The sequence below is a fragment of the Balaenoptera musculus genome, chromosome 21 (assembly GCF_009873245.2).
Source record: "Balaenoptera musculus isolate JJ_BM4_2016_0621 chromosome 21, mBalMus1.pri.v3, whole genome shotgun sequence".
Lineage (NCBI taxonomy): Eukaryota > Metazoa > Chordata > Mammalia > Artiodactyla > Balaenopteridae > Balaenoptera > Balaenoptera musculus.
Window position 1 is genome coordinate 35,575,933 of NC_045805.1, and position 18,381 is coordinate 35,594,313.

An 18,381-nucleotide genomic window follows, 5' to 3' on the forward strand; every position below is an offset into this window, starting at 1 on the left:
CTCCGACCACGGGACCTCCAAGATGCCACGGCTGCTTGAGCATCTGAGAACCACAGCAAGTGGGAGGAGGCGGGGGTGGGCTGAGCGGGACTCAGGAGCAGAGCTCACTACCCACCGCCCCCCAAACGAGGGCCCGTCTGACTACAGATCCAGGCGATCCTGTGAGCTAAACCCCTCGGCCCAGCCCTCAGGGTCCTCGTGTCCAACATTCCCAGTGACTCTCGGGTCCCACCTGCTGGCTGGGCTGGTCTCCCCCTAACCCCACCCCGGTCCTATTCCCCGGTCAGTCGGCTCTCCGGCCCCCACCCTCTGCTGCCATCTGTTCTCCTCTCGCTCGCCCCTCCCCGTAACCCCGTCTCCCCTTCGAGGCTGGCTCAGGTCCCACCTGCTCTGAGGTCTCTCCCGAGCCCCAGGGGCCTTCAGGCACCGATTCTGACACCCTCGGACCAACGGCCACTTCCCACCACTGAACCTCAGTCACTGAGAGCTTTGTCTCCCCACGTGGGGAACCGGGTCCTTCAGGCCAGAGACCTGGCTTCATCCCCCTTCCCCCGCCCCTCAGGCCACTGGGGACGTTCTGCCCACAGAGCAGGTGTCCCACCCACGCACATCGATTAAGCCTGGGCACCGGGCCTCATCCACGACCCCGCAGAGGACAAACTCAGGGTCTGGCTAAAAAACTATGGCTCCTTTCCGCAAACACCAGCTCTTCCCCAACGTGGCTGACAGACTGGGCCCACTGGGCCGCACCCCTTGCCCGCCGTCTCCCCCCGGCACCTCCCACGGAGCCCGAGGCCCCGGTCCAGGCCTCCACCCATCGCGCCTCCGCTCAGCACTCCCGCTAACGCAGCCACGTTCCTCCGTCCTGGACGTTCCCACAGCATCCCAAGCTCCCTCTTACAGCACATCCCCAGCAGGAAACGCGAGGCAGGAAGAACAGTGACACTTCAATTTAAGAAAAATCCCCTGGGAACGAAAGTGCTTCGAATGAGTCCAATAAAAATACTAACAACAAAGTTATCGTAAAACAGAGTTAAGACTTGCTGGTTTCTGCGGTCTTGCCAGAAAGTACTCCACACGCACAGGATGGGTGTCAAACCAAGGTCGCGCCTGTCCCGGTCCGCCGCGGGTCCACAGAGCTGGCCTCAGCGACGGTGTTGGGCTGCACAGTGTCCTAGTTCCGTCTCCCCTCCTCACCCTCCCTCCTGGCTTCTCTATTCGGCGGTAGGACTGGCTGCCCAGTTTGCAGGGACCAGAGCAAAATGAAAAGGTAGGGTCCCTTGTTCACAACTTACTAAGAATTTCAAAATATTCTGAGACAGCAGAGCACCTACCCTGGCAGGAGGCTCATCCACTCCCCAGAAGGGGGGCTAGGGTCCCGCCCCCGCAGAAGTGCAAGGCCGCTACCCGCCTTCTCGCCGTCCCCCCAGGAAGATTCCCTCTATAGTGTAGCCTCAAAACATTTATTGGCATTTAAGCCTCTTATCTCTGATTTCAGAATAAAAAGCATTTCTCCCTCTTTAGGAACGTAAAGCATCAGCAAACACATGAGGAGACCTCAGGGAGGAAGCAGACAGAGGGAACGGCGTGAGGTGACAGAGGAACCTAACACCACGCAGGCCTGGCGGGAACTCGACAGTAAACACGCATGGTCCTTCTGTGCACGTGACGTGAGGGTGGGTGGGAAGGGCTGTCCTGGGTTCTACGGCCTTCGCCTCCCTGGAGATGCTGGCTGAGAACTGGGGCCCCACTCAGGACCTGAAGCCCTATGTCCTGCCCACAGCAACCTCCCCACCTCCACGTAACACCTGCTCTTCCCGCCACACCCCGTCCACTGCGCAGAATCCTTGCTCTCCCTTATTTCTGCACCAAGATCCCCAGGCACCCCCAAATGCCCGGCAATGCACCTGAACGCCTGCCTTACCTTCCCTCCCCAAGTCACAAAGGAGCATCTCCCTGCAATGCACGCCAAGCATCACGGTCCCGAGCACCAGGGTCTCCAAGCGCCTGGCCCTGGGACTGGACTCAGCTTGTCTAGAAAAGCTTAGCAACATGGTCACATGGCATCCTTGGAGGTTATGCAGAGGCACCAACAATGGACCTAAAAATCTCTGGGCCCTCACTCGGTGCCTCCGCTGCCCAGGCAGCACGCGGTCTTGGCTGTGGAGCACAGGAGATGGGAGCTTACTGGGCAGGCGCTGGTCACTAAGGTTTTAGAGCTATTCCCGTATCTCCTTGTTTTAAAACGCGTCCCAGGGTGCCATCAAAACATTCACTTTCTTGTGGCTCGTGGCTTGACTCCATCTCATCCTAAAATCAAGTCTTTCGGCGTCTGAGCCACTCTTGCCACCACTAACCCTGCGAAAGCTGGAGGAGGGGAGGTGCCCTGGCCGGTACGGAACCACCCCATGGAGACAGCAGACACAGCACCTCACACAGGACTCACAGTGTTGGGTGTTTGGGTTGTAAAAGGGGAATAATTCGGGAGGCTAAATTGTTTTATGGAATGATGTCGAATGTAGGCCCCGGAGCTCTATTTAAATATGCCATCAAAGCCAAAAACTGTGCCACTCAGACTTAAACAGGAGTCTGTGTATCCCACACAGGAGTCATGAACCACAAACACAAAGAGAGGTTTTCTGTTCACTTGAAGAGATAAACAGTTAGGTTTCCGAAAGCACAGGATCTGATCATGCTTTTCTACCTTATCTTCTTTTCCCAGACGGTTGTACAAAAAATTCATGTTATTATATGAGAATCCAATGCAAGAATCAGTGCCAGTGAAACATCTGGTGAAGGGAAACTGGGGCAAATGTTGTTCCCTCTGTGTTTCAGAGATAGATAATAATTCAATCAACATGGATAATAAATTAGATGGTCATCAATAAGCATTCGCCCTCCGCAGGCTTCACAGAACTGTAGGAAGTGGCCATGGTCAGAGCAGGCCTTACAGATCACCTGTCTGAATCCCTCCTTCCACAGAGCAGAATCCCAAGGGGTGGGGCATGTCCTGTCACCCAGCAGAGGGGGGGCCGGGTTACCCCTCAGGGACGGTTCCTCGGCAAAGCCAAGAAGAAGAAAGCCAAAGTGGTGCTTTGTATTTTGCAGAAGGCTGGGCCAGGTGGGCCTTGGGGGACATGAAAGTCAACCTCTTCTTGAAGGATGAGGAGACCCAGCCGCCAGGAGGTGAGGGGTCTGGGTCAGAGTCACACAGACCCTGCTGTGTCACCACGCCTCCTGCCCCACGGTTGGCTTTAAGTCTACTCAACTGTTATCATCCAGAAGCATTCCACAGGGTTTTATTATTATTCGTTTAAACACAAAGAACCCCCATCCTTATCACACTAGTTCAGGGTTCAGTGAATCCGTGGCCCTCGTGTAGAGCTCTCTGAGGGTATGGAACCCAGGTTTGTCTGTGGACTTCCACTCAACTGCCCCAACGTTTAGACTACTGACACCCAAACACAAAATAGTCTCTCCAAGGTTATGTTTAAAAACCCAAATACGTTATGTTAAAGATACACTTCATCCTTACAGGGTCCCATTGCTTGTTCTCACACATTGTAGAACACAGATTTCAAATCAGACCCTTTCCGTTCCCTTCGTTCTCCTTAACTAGGTGTAGGTCAAAGAATCGTGATCCAGGATTGCAAAGGTCTTCAAATGTAATTCAGTCCAACCACCTCTCTGATGCTAGAATCATGAATTATCACCTCCTGGCCATCCAGCTGATGACAGAATCCTCCCAGTGATGGGAATCCCACTTTGTTCCGAAACGTCACTGTTTGACAGTTACTCCTTATGCTGAATTTAACTCTGCCTTCCTGCAGCTCCCTGACTAGTGAAGTCTTTCATGATGCCCCAGTTCCTGGGAATATAAAAGATGCCCTCCACCATCTTTTGTGATAAGAATGGAAAAGTGAGATCAACTGTGTATGACAGTCAAATATGTAGAAACATATTTAAAGTGTTTGTGTCTATTTACTCATCATATGAAAATAGCTGACGAGACTTTCCCCAAATTTGGAAGGTGTGTGTGGACTGATCTGCCTTCACACACAGGCTGTGTTAAGCCCCACGGGGCAGCATGACAAGAGGGTTTCTGACAGAAAGTCAGACGTACCACAGAGCACCTCAGCTCAGGGACAAGAGGCCCGAGTCACTGAGAACCACAGGCCTTGCACTTTAGATCCTGTACACAGAAAAGCAGACGGGGATTTCAAACATGAATGCAGATTAAAAATCACTGATTTGTAATCAAGTTCTTTTGAAAGTGCTTTGCGCGAGGGCAGCTCTGGCAGCGTACTCCACAACCAGGGTTTCCTTTTTAAGGCTGTTTAATGATTTTCCCTGGGGGTCAGCTAGGCAAGTAATAGTTGTGGAAATGTTTGATAAACTCTAAAGCACTATAAAATGGGATGCTACACCCTCATGACACTTTAAACGCTTACTGAGTGCTTACCTTGTGTTTATACTTGCTAGCTCCCCAGTGCACTAGGCACTTTTAATACTTCATATAAATGCGTAAAATCCTGACACCAGTGGGCGAAAAACTGTCACTTGCCATCCGCGTCTACAAGGATGAAGTCACTAGCCACGGCAGCCGCTGACCTTCAACTCACCCTGAAAGGAGCTCAGGGTGGAGATCAGGAACGAGGCCCTCTGCGCTCTGGGAAAAACTGGCAGAACAGGCCTTCAGATAGAGATTTTCAGGAGATTTTATGAGCCCAATTTCTTGCATCTTCTCATATCTAGAAAAGCACTAAAATCATGAATGGTGACATCTGCTCCTAGTGACCACCTTCTGCCAAAACGTGTGCTTCACTGCATGGACCCCCTTCACCAAAGCCACACAGATGCTGACCTACACCCCACCTCTTCGGAGCAGTTCCTCAGAGCTGTCTGAGATGCTGTCCCGGGCTATCGTCCTCATTTTGTCCCCACATAAAATTTAACTCACTACTCTCAAATTGTGCTTTTTTTTTTTTTTTTCAGTCGACAGACCAAAAGCTTGATCTTGCGAAAGATTTCTTTACCTAGTTCTAGGTATATGAAAAATGATAATATACCAAAATTGCATTAATTTACAGTTCACATGTAAAGGGGAAAAAACCATAAGACAGGAAAGCGTCCAGGGAGAACAGGTATAAATAGCAGAGGGAGGGTTTCTGGTATGACTAAAGAGGGTCTGTCTTGCCTACAGGTTGATGGGATGGTCGTTACAGAACCCAAGTAGGGATAGGGAGCAGGGTAAAGTGGGCAAGCCATGTGTCTGGGAAGTATCTCCTTTCCGGGAACAGGAGGAAGAGCCGGATGCCCTCGAAGGCAGTTCCTCTTCCAAATTATTAGTTGATTTTTGAATCAGTAACCACGGAAAAATTGGTAAGAAGATTCTTCCAAGAAACTCCAAGACGAGGCTGCTTTCTTCTAAAATTGACACAAACACAATTAACACTAGGTTGTTCTGTGCCCATGAAGAAAGGTGAGGCATTCACCCTCCTAGTTTCCAGGTGCTCTGACCACCTCTACAATATGACCTAGTGGTTAAGGACGTGGACTCTGGAATCAGACTTCTGGGTTCAAATCCCAGCTCCGTCACTTGCTAATGGAGCCCCCTTAGGTGATTTACTTACTTAATCTGAGCCTCCATTCCCTCACCCCGCAAAAGGGGTCACTGCAAGCGTAAAGCTCCCAGAACGGAGCTGGGCGGACGTAAGTGCTACACGTGCATGTTCGCTACTACTGTCCTGTCCGGGGCCTGATGACAGGGCCCGGTCTCTAGAAGTGCCTGGGAGAAGGCATAAAACGAAAACTGCCTATCACACTCTATTTGGGTTTCAGTATTTCATGTTTATATTTTGTTTTCTTTCTTTTTTATTGAGAGCAAGAAGTTCCACCTTCTTCTGCCAAGAAACAACGAACCTGTCCACTCAGTGACTGTGGTTTCCACAAGGAAGTGAGTGGAAGCAGGTATTTCTGAAAAATACAAAAAGCCAAGCCTTGCCTTCAGTCGCTCATACAGAGCTGCCTACGCGCCATCCCCAAAGCCACCGCCAGCCTCCGCAGCCGGGCTCTGCCTGGGCCCAGACCCGGGTGCCCCTCCGACCACTTTCCACCCCCTTCGCAAGCAGGCCAACCTTCGATGAAGTCCGAGGCCGCGTAAGGACGCTGGTCGGGGCCGCTCTCGGCCGGGCTGTTCAGGGCGTCCACGGCCAGCTGGATGACCTCCACCAGCTCATCCCGCTTGTCCTTGCGCACGGGCTTCTCCTCAGGGTGGCGGGTCAGGCCCGTCTCCAGCTGGTACACTTTGTGCAGGGTGAAGCTGTCAAAGGGCACAGCGGCGTACTCGGTGGCCTGCTTGACGCCGCTGTGCACCTCTGCCCTGTCCACCTGGGAGCGCAGGAAGGCCAGCAGGTCGGCCTGGGCCCTCCCGGGGGGGCCCGCGGGGCCGCCCGCCAGATGCTGCGCGGTCCTGAGCTGCTCGCTCCTCTCCTGCAGCTCCTCCTGGAGCCGCGCAATCTGCCTCTTGAGGCTGCTGATGTCATCGCGGTGATACTCCTCCCGCTGCTGCATCGCTGCCTGGTACCCATCCTTCCCCGTGGGGCCGCTGGCCCTGGGCAGCCCCAGCTGCTCGTCGTCGCCCCTTGGCGTGCAGGCCAGCATGTAGAGGACAGAGACGACGCAGCAGAGGAGCACAAGCAAGACCACCACCCGGGAGACCCAGGCGAGCAGCCCCCGGCGCACCATCCTCGCTCAGGGATCAGCCACGCGTCCAGCAGCCGCGGCGTTCATCCCAGACCACCCGGCCCGCGAGGGGCGTCCCTGGACTAGACCACGGGGAGCACACGTCCGGGGGTCCTCGAGCTGCTCTCATCCATTTCGGTCTACACCGCGTCTTGTTCCCGGGAGTCCACCACCAAGGGCAGCAGTTTCCTGACTTCTAAAGGATGAACTTCCAGGCAGAGGCCGCGAGTCAGGGGAACCGTCCAAGTTGTCACGCTCATTCCCATCATAGCCTTCCAGAGGGAACCTGGGGAGACCAATGACAATAACACTTAGGACAGCAACCCCCGTGTGTTCACCACGGCAATCGATAATCAATATTCAATGGAGTTTATGGAAAATGCTTGCAACAGGTGATTAAATACTGTTCAGTGTTTCTAAATCAGAATGCAAATATGCATCTGCAGAGTAGCGTACACAAAGAACAAAGGATGCAGAAAAAAGACTGGAAGAAAACATGGCAAAATGTGAATTCTCTCTGGGTGGAAGGATTAATGGTGATTTTTCTGCTTCTCTGTAATTTTCTCTATCTTGCAAATTGTCCACAATGGCACATATTATTTTCATGGGTAAAAGGGAAAAAGCAAAACCTGAGTGACAATGAAATTGCAGAGCAGGGCCTTCCCGGCACCGGTAGATGCAAACAGTGAGCATGCCGGGCTCCTGAGGGCACCCAAGCAGGGTAGGTCTGCAAGCTGGCTCAGGGTGGCCCTCATACTTTCTGATAAGAGGTGAGGAAGCACCTGGAGGCCCAAATGTGCAAATGCTAAGTGCGGATGGTAGCATTCGGAATGCGTCCGAACAGTTCTTCCAGGACAGGGGATGATGAGTTTACCACAGAAAGGGATGGAGCTGGGAGAAGTAGACCAGAAATACTGCTTTGTCAGGACTCAAACCCAGGACGCCTCTGCTCAACCTCTGGGAGCAATTCCGGGTCCTGGCGGCTCATCAGAAACACCCAGCCAGACCACAGGGCCTTTCATCCAACTCCACCCACCCCCCAAACAAATGAGGAGCCACCTGGCTCTCACCCGCTGTCCCCTTCCCCCGGGAAGCCCTTCCCTCCTCCACCCAGCACTCCTTCCTCAGTGCCCTCCCTTCCTTCATCCCCTTTCCTCAGCTCCCTGCCCATCTGAGCTGGAAAAAAAAGAATGATAAATGGATCAAATAAGATTTCTTGTTGTAGGGAGATTTTAATAAAATTTTCCTAGATGCATCTTTTTATATCACTTCTCTTAAACAACCTCCCTAAGGGTACTGTGTCCTGGCCATTTTATAAAAATTCAACATTAAAAAAATCCCCATGAAAACTAAATTACCTTTTTTTTTTAAGGTTTTTTGTTTGTTTTGGGGTTTTTTTTGGCTGCGCCTTGCAGCTTGTGGGATCTTAGTTCCCCGACCAGGGATTGAACCCAGGCCTCGGAAGTGAAAGCGCAGAGTCCTAACCACTGGACTGCCAGGGAATTCCCTAAATTACTTTTTACAGTCTTCACCTGACCTAGAAATCCAGATTCTCACCTCATTTACTGGTGGGCTGTCCCCTTTACTGACTGGCAGGACTCCAGTCAATTCGCAACTTCAGGACCCCTGGGAGGAGGGAGAGATGATCCCTCTTGCATCCTCCCTACGCTGAAAATACCGTACACAGTACGGCTCACTGACGGTCTGAGCAGTCACCTGCCGTGTCCTATGGCCACACTCTCGAGTTCCTCTCCTATTTCCCTGGTGATGTGCCTCTTACATATATCATTATGCTATCAAAATAGTTTATTTCCCAATTTTCCTTTAAAATTCAACACATAACATTCTCTCCAATATTTCCCTTGGCCTGAGGATTCTCTCTCCTATAATTTAGCACAATACACGGTTATTAGTGCTGAGTTTAAAGTGTACGTTCAGCCGTGGAAGCCTCTTTTCTGTCTGATGAAAATCTCAGGCTTTGTATAATTACTATAATTCTGTGATTTAAAACATCTCAGCTTTGGCATTCAGGCACCTTGCTGTTTTTAATGAAATCTCTCCGATGAACTCATTATATCCAAGTATTAAGTTACCAGTGAAGACATGTTATCACGTTATGCGGCTACTTTAAAGACTTTTACGTAAAATGGACTGTCATTAAAGACAAAATAAGCAAATCAAATAACAAAAATGGAAGGTTCAACACCATTTGTTGTACTGTGGAAACAAAGTATGCAATCTTTCTAACATATTTTTAACGGAATAATGGTTACGTTTGCATAATACATTGAAATCACGTTGGTTAACCAAAGCAATGTATTAAAACAATGGCTAAAGAAATTTAAAACTGTACAACAATTATTAGTTCTGTTCCATAAGTCTCTTGAAAGTCTAGTCTGGCTTTTGAAATTCACTAGTATAAATTTCAAAGTTATTTGGTATTCCATTCTTCCAGATGTAAAAGGAGAAAAAAACAGATCTAGGAAGAAATGACTTTTTAAAAGCAATAAAAGCCGTAAAAATTACTTCCAAAAGAGCAGTGATGGATTTCTCCTTTTAAATGTCAAGAGCAGATAATGTATGTCAAAAACAAAATTCTGCATCTTTTAACACACACTGTTTTTTGGATGTTTCTAGCAATCTAACCTGTAATCATAATAGCAGCACCTGGCCACACGTTTGTCTGCTAGAGTCAGGAGGCTCACCCTTCGCACTCTTGCTTCTGTGGAGACATCGGGTTTTTCAACTGCAGCAAAGATGTGACCTTCCCAGCTCTACCACACACAGGAAAGAACGGCCTCGATGAGATGTAACCCTGACCCAACGTACAGCCAAACCGCAAAGGTACAACCTCTCCCGCTCTCTGCAGAGATGCTGGGAGAATTAAAGAGTTAACTTTTATAATGTGTTCACAGCTGCAGATGGAGAACACCATGTAATTACCAAGCACCATTACAAGTTAGAGACGACAGTGAAAATACAGCTGTACCATCCCAGCAGCATTGTGTTACTATTTTAAAAACTTAGAAAAGGCACCCAGATTTCAGAGGAGCTCCGTCTTTGGGGTGGCGGGAGCGCGAGATAAAGCCCTGTCAGTAACCCACGTTAGGAAGTGTGGGTGAAGGGAGGTGTGTGCTCCTATTTTTTAACCACAGAAAATCCCTCGTGCTCCTCGGGTGTCTTGCCACCTACACTTTAAACGTCCATCCTTCTCAAGCGCTTTCCCCAGTGCTTTCCTGCCTCTTGCCAAATCCCCGAGGATGTTCTGTGATGCACCTTGTCCAAAACACTGAACTTACTGATTAGACTGAAGAGACATCCGAGCCCAGCGGTTTTGCTGCCATTCTTACAACCTGTCTGGGCAACAAAACGGCGGGCGGAGGCTCCTCCACGGTCCTCTGTGAAGGGAGAAGGCGCTGCAGAGCAACGCTCGCCAGATGCCCCAGCGTGAGCCACCCGAACGCAGCGCTACTCCCCAAACTCTCCAGCTGGACAAGGGCTCTAAGGACAGACTGAATAGCCCTAAGAGCTCTGCCCTGGGGTATACAGGTAGGGGGCTGCATAAGGAATTTCTTTCTGAACATTTAAGGCAGAGAGTCTGAAAGAAGCAGGGGGCCCTAGGCCAAGGGGTCCAGCAATGGGTGGGTTTCTCAGACTCCAGGTGCAAAAGCTGTCCGGCAGCCCTGACATCCTGGCCAGTCCAGCAAGCATCCTGGGCAGCCCCGCATCTCCACATGACACAGCGACGGCCCAACCACAGGACGGAAGCAGAGTCCGTGCCATCCGGGACACCGTCATTATTCATCCTTGCGGTTACTGAGCACCTACTGTTATTAGACACTGATAAGAAGTTACAGGAGATGAAAAGCGAACCAAGCACAGATTCCATCAGCAAGTTCATGAGCTTGTAGAGGCATTAAGCCCTTTGCAAATAACTATAACATGAGCCCCCAGCAGGCGAACGCCATTAGAACAAATACAAAGCGTTAATGCCATGCTCCCACCTACCAAATGTATGGGGGCGGGGCTGTGTGTGTGCGGGGATTGAGAAGATAAGTGTAAATAAATAAATTTCCAAATGAGAAAAGCTTAAAATAAATGTTAGGAATCAACAACATTCGTTAAAATAAGATAGGCAAGTGGCCAAAGGTACTGTTTATCATTTCATCTTAAGAGTGGAAACTCTTCGAGAGTGAGACTAAGACAGGTCTAAGTTTGGTCCAGAGTCTGACACTCAACCAAAATGGGGACAGTGGAAATTAGAACTTCCACAGCTCGGACAGAGGCACCATTAGGACGTGTGTACTCATTTTACTCTGTAGACCCCAGGTCACGAGGGCTGGGTACTGTGACAGAATGTCCACGAGAGGCTCATAAATCACGAGGCCCGCAGGACATGCCCGGCTGTGAGATGCTGTCGGGGCGGCAGCAGCAGGCGGAAAGGACGGTGGCTTTGTGGCGAGACCAGGTCGGGCGGCACTACACACCACAATGACAGGCCTTGTGAGTGATAAAGGAGACCATTCAGGGAGCGGCAATAAATTCCACGGGACAGCCCGACCCTGTGCACACACACAGCCAAAAGGGATGGTGGGGAAGAAAACCAGCAGTGTGTCCTGGGCCGGGAAGTGGCGGGCCAGGGCCCCGAGGCCGCCGTGTGCATCGGTTCCTCCTGGGCACAGACAATCAGCTCTTTGACGGCAGGGGCGCAGCTAACCTTCAGCGGCAGGATTAGCTGTACTAACAGAACATCAATCGAGGTCCTGTCTCCTGGGTAAACACACCATCCTGAATGTGTGTGGAGAAGGCAACCTGCAAAGATTCTTATTCAGAGATGTTCTCGGAAACGTATATAAAGTAACTCTGTACACTTCACCCGGCCTCAGAGCTGCATTTCGAATCCCCTCCGCCTCCGTCTGGCCCCCAGGACGGCCTCCGCGTCCCTGCCTTCCCACCATGGTGTCTACCTCCCCCCATCAGCCCCGGGCCACAAGGCCGGAGTGGGCGGATTCTGCAGAATCCAGCAGAACACGGACCAAAGCCACCGCAAGAGCCGAAGACCCCCCCCCAGCCCCGAGCCCCTGCTCGCTGCCTCCTGTTCACAGATTCCCCCTAACTGTTCTCCATCTGGTCTCTTAAGAGAGACGAGCTTCTACACACAACCCCTGCAGCGGCGTTGCAGGGTCCACAGCAGCCTGGCTCTTGTGCACACCTCTACTTCGGGGCGAGACGCTGCAGAGAAGTTAAAGCAGCCTGAAGATGAGCATAATCTCCCCAAACCACACCCCCGGGGGGCTTCGGAGCAGGGCTCCTCAGGCGTGGCAGACCTTTCCGGAACGCGGGCGTCTCTGCTCCACTGGAGCTTGAGTCGGCGTCCATCACGGGCCAAGTGCTTTATCCTCGGGGTGCTTCTGACGGCAGCTGGGGAGCGGAGGGAAGCCCCGTGTCACTGTCTACACAGGACCAGGTATGGGCCAGCGGGGGGGGGGGCACGGGCCTCCACACGCCATCACAGCATCAACGTGGCCGAGAAGCGTCCCCGCGGACCGCATCCACCCTGACACCAGGCTGCCTGGCCCGAGGCTCTGCCCGGACACAGAACCGGGCTCCGAGGGTCGCACTCCCCCTTCGCCCTTGGCACTCGGATCAGGGGTCTCCAAACTGACCAACACAAATAGCACGTTCCAGGCAGGAAGTAACTAGTGGACGAGTACCACATGCTAACGTGCTCATTGGTAAGTCAGAGTACTGTTGTAGTGTGTATTCACAAAACAATACCCCTAAAATAACGAAAAAATTGTTTTTAATGTCTTCTCACCCTGAGGACCATCCCAGGCTCCCCAGGGACCCGCTTCCAGCTCCCAAGTAACTGCCCTCCACACCGAGTTTCATCCCAGTGTCCCCGGGACGGAGCTGCAGCCCCGCCCACCCCAGGGCCCCAACGCAGGCTCCCGCTCCTCAGGGTGACCTTCCTGCCTCTGGACCTCCGGCTCCATCCCAGGGTCCCCAACACCTGCTGCCCAGACACTGCCTGGCCCCTGCCAGGTACATGCTTCCCTCCCTTCCAACCCAGAGGACCTGGACGTGGCCTTCAAGACACCCTAGAGGGTCCATTCTGAGGTCCTCCCCGTAACCAGATCCAGGAGCTGGTTCCCCATGGCCCAGAGGGACCGAAATCCCCTCGTTGGGAGGTGTCCCTCCATCCCCTCATCTCTACACTGCTCTGCAAGAATCACTGATTCCTTTTTCCCTACTTGGAAGCAGAGAAAGGGAAATGTGGAAAAAGAAACTGGGGTCTGCTAATCAGAAAATGAACACACGGAGATTAATCACAGCTCTGAAAGCCAAAAAGCCAGGAAACAGGCCCAAGCCCTTTCTGCTAGTCTCTTTTGATTTTGGTTTCTAATTCACTGGTGAACCTTTGTAGAGAAGAATTGAAAGAGAGGGTCGTCCTGAACACACGGAGATTTTTCTATTCCCCGCCCCTTGCCACCTCCAACCTTGTTTCAGGAAGCATCTAAGGAGGTCAACCAGCACAGGTGGCGGCCGTGGGGCCTGGGGAGTGACGAGAGAGAAGGGCACCGGCACAAGAGGGCAGGACTCACGCTACTTAGGATAAGGTGAATCAGGAACATTTTCCCGGCAGGAAGATGCCCCAAGCAGACATGCAGGCCTGGGTCAACTGCCAAAACCCTGCTGAGAGGCCTGTCCGGCCTCGGTCCGGCCCGTCCTGCGGGCTCTCTGAGGCTGGTGGGGTCACCCTGGCCGCAAAGCGAGAGCCCCAGAAACCAAGCTCCCAGGACCTCCTGATGCTCACGATTACATCCGCTTAGAGAGCATCTGCTCTTGGCCAGACACCAGACTAAGCACTTTATAAACATCATCTCATTTAATTCCCCAAACAATCCTATGAGCTACGTATTATTATCCCATTAAAGATAAGGAAACTGAGGCTTAGAACAGTGACGTAACTCGCCCCAAGGTGCACAGCTGGCAAGCGGCCAAGCCTGGTTTCACATCCAGCTCAATCTGATGCTAAACCTTGCTCTTACCCACTAGGCCGTACCGTTCACCACCCTCACTAATCCCGAACTGCTTGCTGAAACCCGTTCCTCATCTTGCACCCAACCTGTCCAATTTTTCTTGCTCCTGAATGCCTAGTGGATCTTGCCTGGCCTCTCAGATGTAGCATAAAGCAATCTTTTCTTCTCTGTATAATGTTCTGCCTCCCCACTCAGCTGTGGTTTGCATGTCCACATCCCTTACCAGCTCTGCAAACTCACACCGCCCCTGGAAACAGTGCCGATCCCGGCTGTGCCTGGTGTGAGCCTTGCTCTGGCCCCTCGGCGGGCTCAGGACAGAACACCCCCTGCAACATCTGAGGGCTTCTGAGCAGATGCCAGAAGCTTACACCCGCTTATCACCCACTAAAAAGCATCCTGGCAAGTGGAATTTCTTCTTTGAAGGGAGAGAGACAGGGCATCTCTCAGTCGGCTAACCAAGCTGCTGGCTGGCCTCGCCACGAGTTCCCTCCTGCCCGACACCGGCTTCTCCCTTCCGTCCTCCAGAGCCTGGCAAAAGGAGCTGCCCACGCAGTGCCACGCACCGCGAGTCCCCTACCATGCTCGCATGCAGGCAGAAGTCACCCCGACCGCTGACACCGCTGGAGACTCAGGGAAGTGTGCCGCTGCGGAGAGCAGGCCCCAGCTTCCAGGGAAAGGCGCGCTACTGATTCACAGGAGAGGGTAATTGAAAGTGAGCGGTGCTGTGCGCCCCTCCAGTTGAGCAGCAAGCACAGGGCCCCAAGCAGATGCTGGGTGGAGCTGCTGGGCAGCAGAGGTCAGCTCCGAGGCGGGGCTGTGAATCGCCCTCCCTGTGCCGTGAAGGCTGAGGTGGGCTCAACTTCAGTGACAGCGAGGGCAGCACGGAGAGGGAAAGCGGGGCTCTCTGCTTCCTGGTAAGACGATCCGTGTACCTTATTAGCAGATCGGAGAAGGAAAGAGGAGGATGAGAAATAAGGTTCACCAAATGCCCCCACCATGTCCCAGCCAATGCCTTTAAAACACTTCTAGACCCAGAGCTCCCAGAGCAGATGAAAGTCCAAGGCAGGGACCTGGTGGCCCTTCAGGCAACCCCAGGGGCTCCACTGAGGACCTTCCGAGAATCACGGGACCTCGAGCATCACCTGCTGTCTCACCTGAACCTCATGAGAGTGGCTGATCCCAGTCTTGAGACTAGGATCTGGGACGTGGGGAGGCCCGAGGCTTACCCACCCAGCCAGCGGCTTCCACATCCCCACACGCCCCCAAAGCCATCGACACCAATCAGCCTGACGCTCCAGAGTGCAGACACAGCTGCCACACGTACAGAACCAAACCTCCCCAGCAAAGGGGAGGCAACGCCCACAAGCAGGGCCACAGGGAGCAACGCAGCCGGGAAAGCCCCACAAAGAGGATCAAACACGGGCCCTAAAGAGATGCGCAACCAGACACCAGCCTGTAAAAGTGCAAGATGGCGGCCCTTGGACCTGGAGGTGAGCGCTGGGGAGATGCATGAAGCTCTCCCCGCTCCCCAGCCTGGGCTCCCTGGGAGAGACTCGGCTTCACTGCAAACAGTGACGACCCACGGCTTTCCTCTGGCCCTTGTGGTCACCCCGTGGCTGGTGTGTGCTGCCCCTCCCAGGGGTGTCACTCCAACCCCGGGCGTCAGCCAGCTTGATGTATGAGTGTGGCCACCCCGGGTCTCGTGAAAGAAGGGGGTGAGCACAGCAGTTCCTCACCCCCGCAGCACGGCCACGAAGGAGCAACCTCCTGAATCGAAGGTGCTGGGACCCACTCTCTCGAGCCCACTGACGTGTTTTGCTGGCATGTTTGAAGCGAGAGGGTTAAGGAAGAAACCGCCACTTTGAGTCAAGACAAAATACCCAGAGTGATTCTGCCTGGTTCTCCTCTTTCTTACCCACCGACAAGGAGGCATCAGCACACAAACAAGGGTCTGGCTTCTAGAAAGTGGCTATTACAGAACAGGACTGGAGAAAGTGCGGATGGTACAGAATTACTTTAGAAACCCCATGGGGTTAGATCAGCAGAGCCGTCTATCTGAGTAGAGAAGTAGAACCAATAATGCAGAAAAATATAATATTAGTCCAATATTATATAAATGCAAGATGTCATATTATTTTCGCAAAAATAAAACCTAGAGCTGATCGCAGACCATATTTTGTGGTCCAGCTGCGGCCCGCCACGCCACGGGCCCCTCCTCTGGCGTCCCAGCCTTTCCTCGGCTTGCACCCCACACCAGTGCCAAGCCTCTCCTACTGCCCACTATACCCACTGGGGGGTCAACTGATCACTAAGGGATTAGCTAAAGCATTTCAAGATGTTACTTCCAGGGATTTCCCTGGTGGCGCAGTGGTTAAGAATCCGCCTGTCAATGCAGGGGACACGGGTTTGAGCCCTGGTTCAGGAAGATCCCACATGCCGCGGTGCAACTGGGCCCGTGCGCCACAACTACTGAGCCTGTGTGCCACAACTACTGAGCTCGCGCGCCTAGAGCCTGTGCTCCGCAATGAAAGAAGCCACTGTGATGAGAAGCCAGCAAACCGCAGCGAAGAGTAGCCCCTGCCCGCCGCAACTAGAGAAAAGCCCACGCGCAGAAATGAAGACCCAACGCAGCCAAAAATAAAATAAATAAATACATTTACTAAAAAAAAAAATAGATATTACTCCCAGAAAGAAATTTACCTGCAATAGAAATTGTCCTATTTCTACACAAGATAGACAGCACAGAGTGCTTACTTCATCCAAGTTTGTTTTTCAGTTTACTACTACTTAATATTATGCTAATATTCCTCTGCATCACTCTTAAGATATTCCCTGCCCTTCCTGGAAACAGTCACCTTCCTCTCTAGGACCCTACCCTCTCTGCATCTTCTTCCTGCTTCTCTGAGGCCTCCGATGGGGCAGGTTCTATTAACATCATACCCATTTCGTAGGTAAGGTCATGGAGGCAGAGGTTAGTCACTGGCTCAAGTCACCCAGCAACAAAACAGCAGAACTGGGAGTCCAGCTCAGGCAGCGTGGCTCTGCTGTCCGTCTCTCCATCACTGGGCCCCACGCTTCTCTACAGTTTTCTGCGTGCTTTAACAGAGGCATGGGCATCGTAGAGGGGTGCACAAAGCCTGGCCAGGGAGCAGCGCTGGAGCATGAAGGGCCTGAAAAGAAGGAACCAGCCGGCCAGGCTGGCACCTTGACCTCAGACCTCCAGCTTCCAGAACTGTGAGAAATAAACGCGTGCTGTTTAAGCCACCTGGTCTGTGGTGTCAGAACTGTGATCTGGCCTAAGACAGGCCTCCTGTCACGACGGGGACTTTGTACGGTAGCCCATAGGCACGGGTCAGCCAGCCGGCTACCTTTTCAAATAGGAGAACCACATGATGTGAACTGAATTTCAGCAAACGGGCAGTGCTGAGAGGGACTGGAGAGGCGAGACCGGCCTCTGGGAGATGGGCACGTGGCCAGCGCACCTCTGCGGTGTCCGAATAAGGGACGTGGGGATAGCAGCAGTAAACGTGGGCTGTGGTTCTAGAGCGGCGTGTCGGGTACCATCTCCAGGGCCTGCAGACCGGCCTGACACGGGATAGAGAGTGTCCAGGGAGCACGAGGGTGGAGGGCGGAGCCACCGCTGGGAGAGAACAGGCACAGGGGAAGATCCAGGGCAAAGACGGGCTGGTGCTGGACACGCCCGGCGGGTGCTGCTGCTGAAATGACGGGGGCGGGGGGGGGGTCGCCCCGTCAACTCCCAAGCCTCACACCTGCACAGCCAGCAGTCAACCGAACGCGGGCGGAACCCGACCAGAGAGCCGGGCCGGCACGGGCATTGTTTCACTCACCAGGAAGATTAGCCTCGGAGAAACAGCTGGTATTTAGACAGTGCGAAGGCTCGGGTGAAGCACCGTCAGAACCAGAGCCCGCGGCTCTGGGCGCCGGTCCCGGCCTCTGCCCCGCACTCCAGAAATTTTAAATCAAAGTAGCTCTCTCACATCCTTCCCATCCCCCAAAGCCCAGTTTATTTTTAAAAAGAAAAAAGAAGAAAACCGTAGTGTATCTTAAAAGCTCTCCCCGCACTGCATTTAAACAGAGAGGCGGGGACCCCAGGCAGGCTGCCAGGGGGTTTTAAAAGGCCACTGCATGTGAAGGCTCAGCTCGGTGCCCAGGCACGGGGACGGGCACGGGGCAGGGCGGGTCATCACGTTTCCTAGACATCACTCAGGTCTCGGGACAATACACCTCCCAGCTGTAAGCAGCAAGCAGACTGTCCGACCAGCGGACTGCCCACTTGGACCACGGGCACAACTCAGCCAAGGTCGGACCCACCAGGTCCCTGGTGAAAGGTCAGCAGGTACCACTTGGGAGAAATCTCATAGACCCTCCTAAGATATTTCTGAAATGCAATTTTCCAGTAGCTCAAAATGACATAACTCGATACAGCAGTGTTCTAATTTTAGCTGCCAGTATTAGAGATATTCCTGGGGTTCAAAAAAAGTTTTTAAACAACAATAAAACCTGCTTCTCTAAATGAGGCTTCAAGATGCCCTCTTCTGACTGTACATCATCATTCTGATACATAACAGTTCTC

General features: G+C 52.7%; 1 protein-coding gene across 9 annotated transcripts in view; it reads right to left on the reverse strand.

Moving 5' to 3' along the window:
- CSGALNACT1 (chondroitin sulfate N-acetylgalactosaminyltransferase 1) overlaps positions 1-18,381 on the reverse strand; it is a 337,144-nt gene that overhangs the window by 76,630 nt on the left and 242,133 nt on the right. For 8 of the 9 annotated variants that reach the window (XM_036838642.1, XM_036838641.1, XM_036838644.1 and 5 more), the window contains one exon: positions 6,138-7,030. In XM_036838642.1, coding sequence (XP_036694537.1) covers positions 6,138-6,747 — 610 coding nt within the window. In that variant the 5' untranslated portion in view covers positions 6,748-7,030. Of the gene's footprint in view, positions 1-6,137; positions 7,031-9,449; positions 9,519-18,381 lie in introns of all 9 variants that reach the window. The other variant, XM_036838646.1, reaches the window with a different exon arrangement.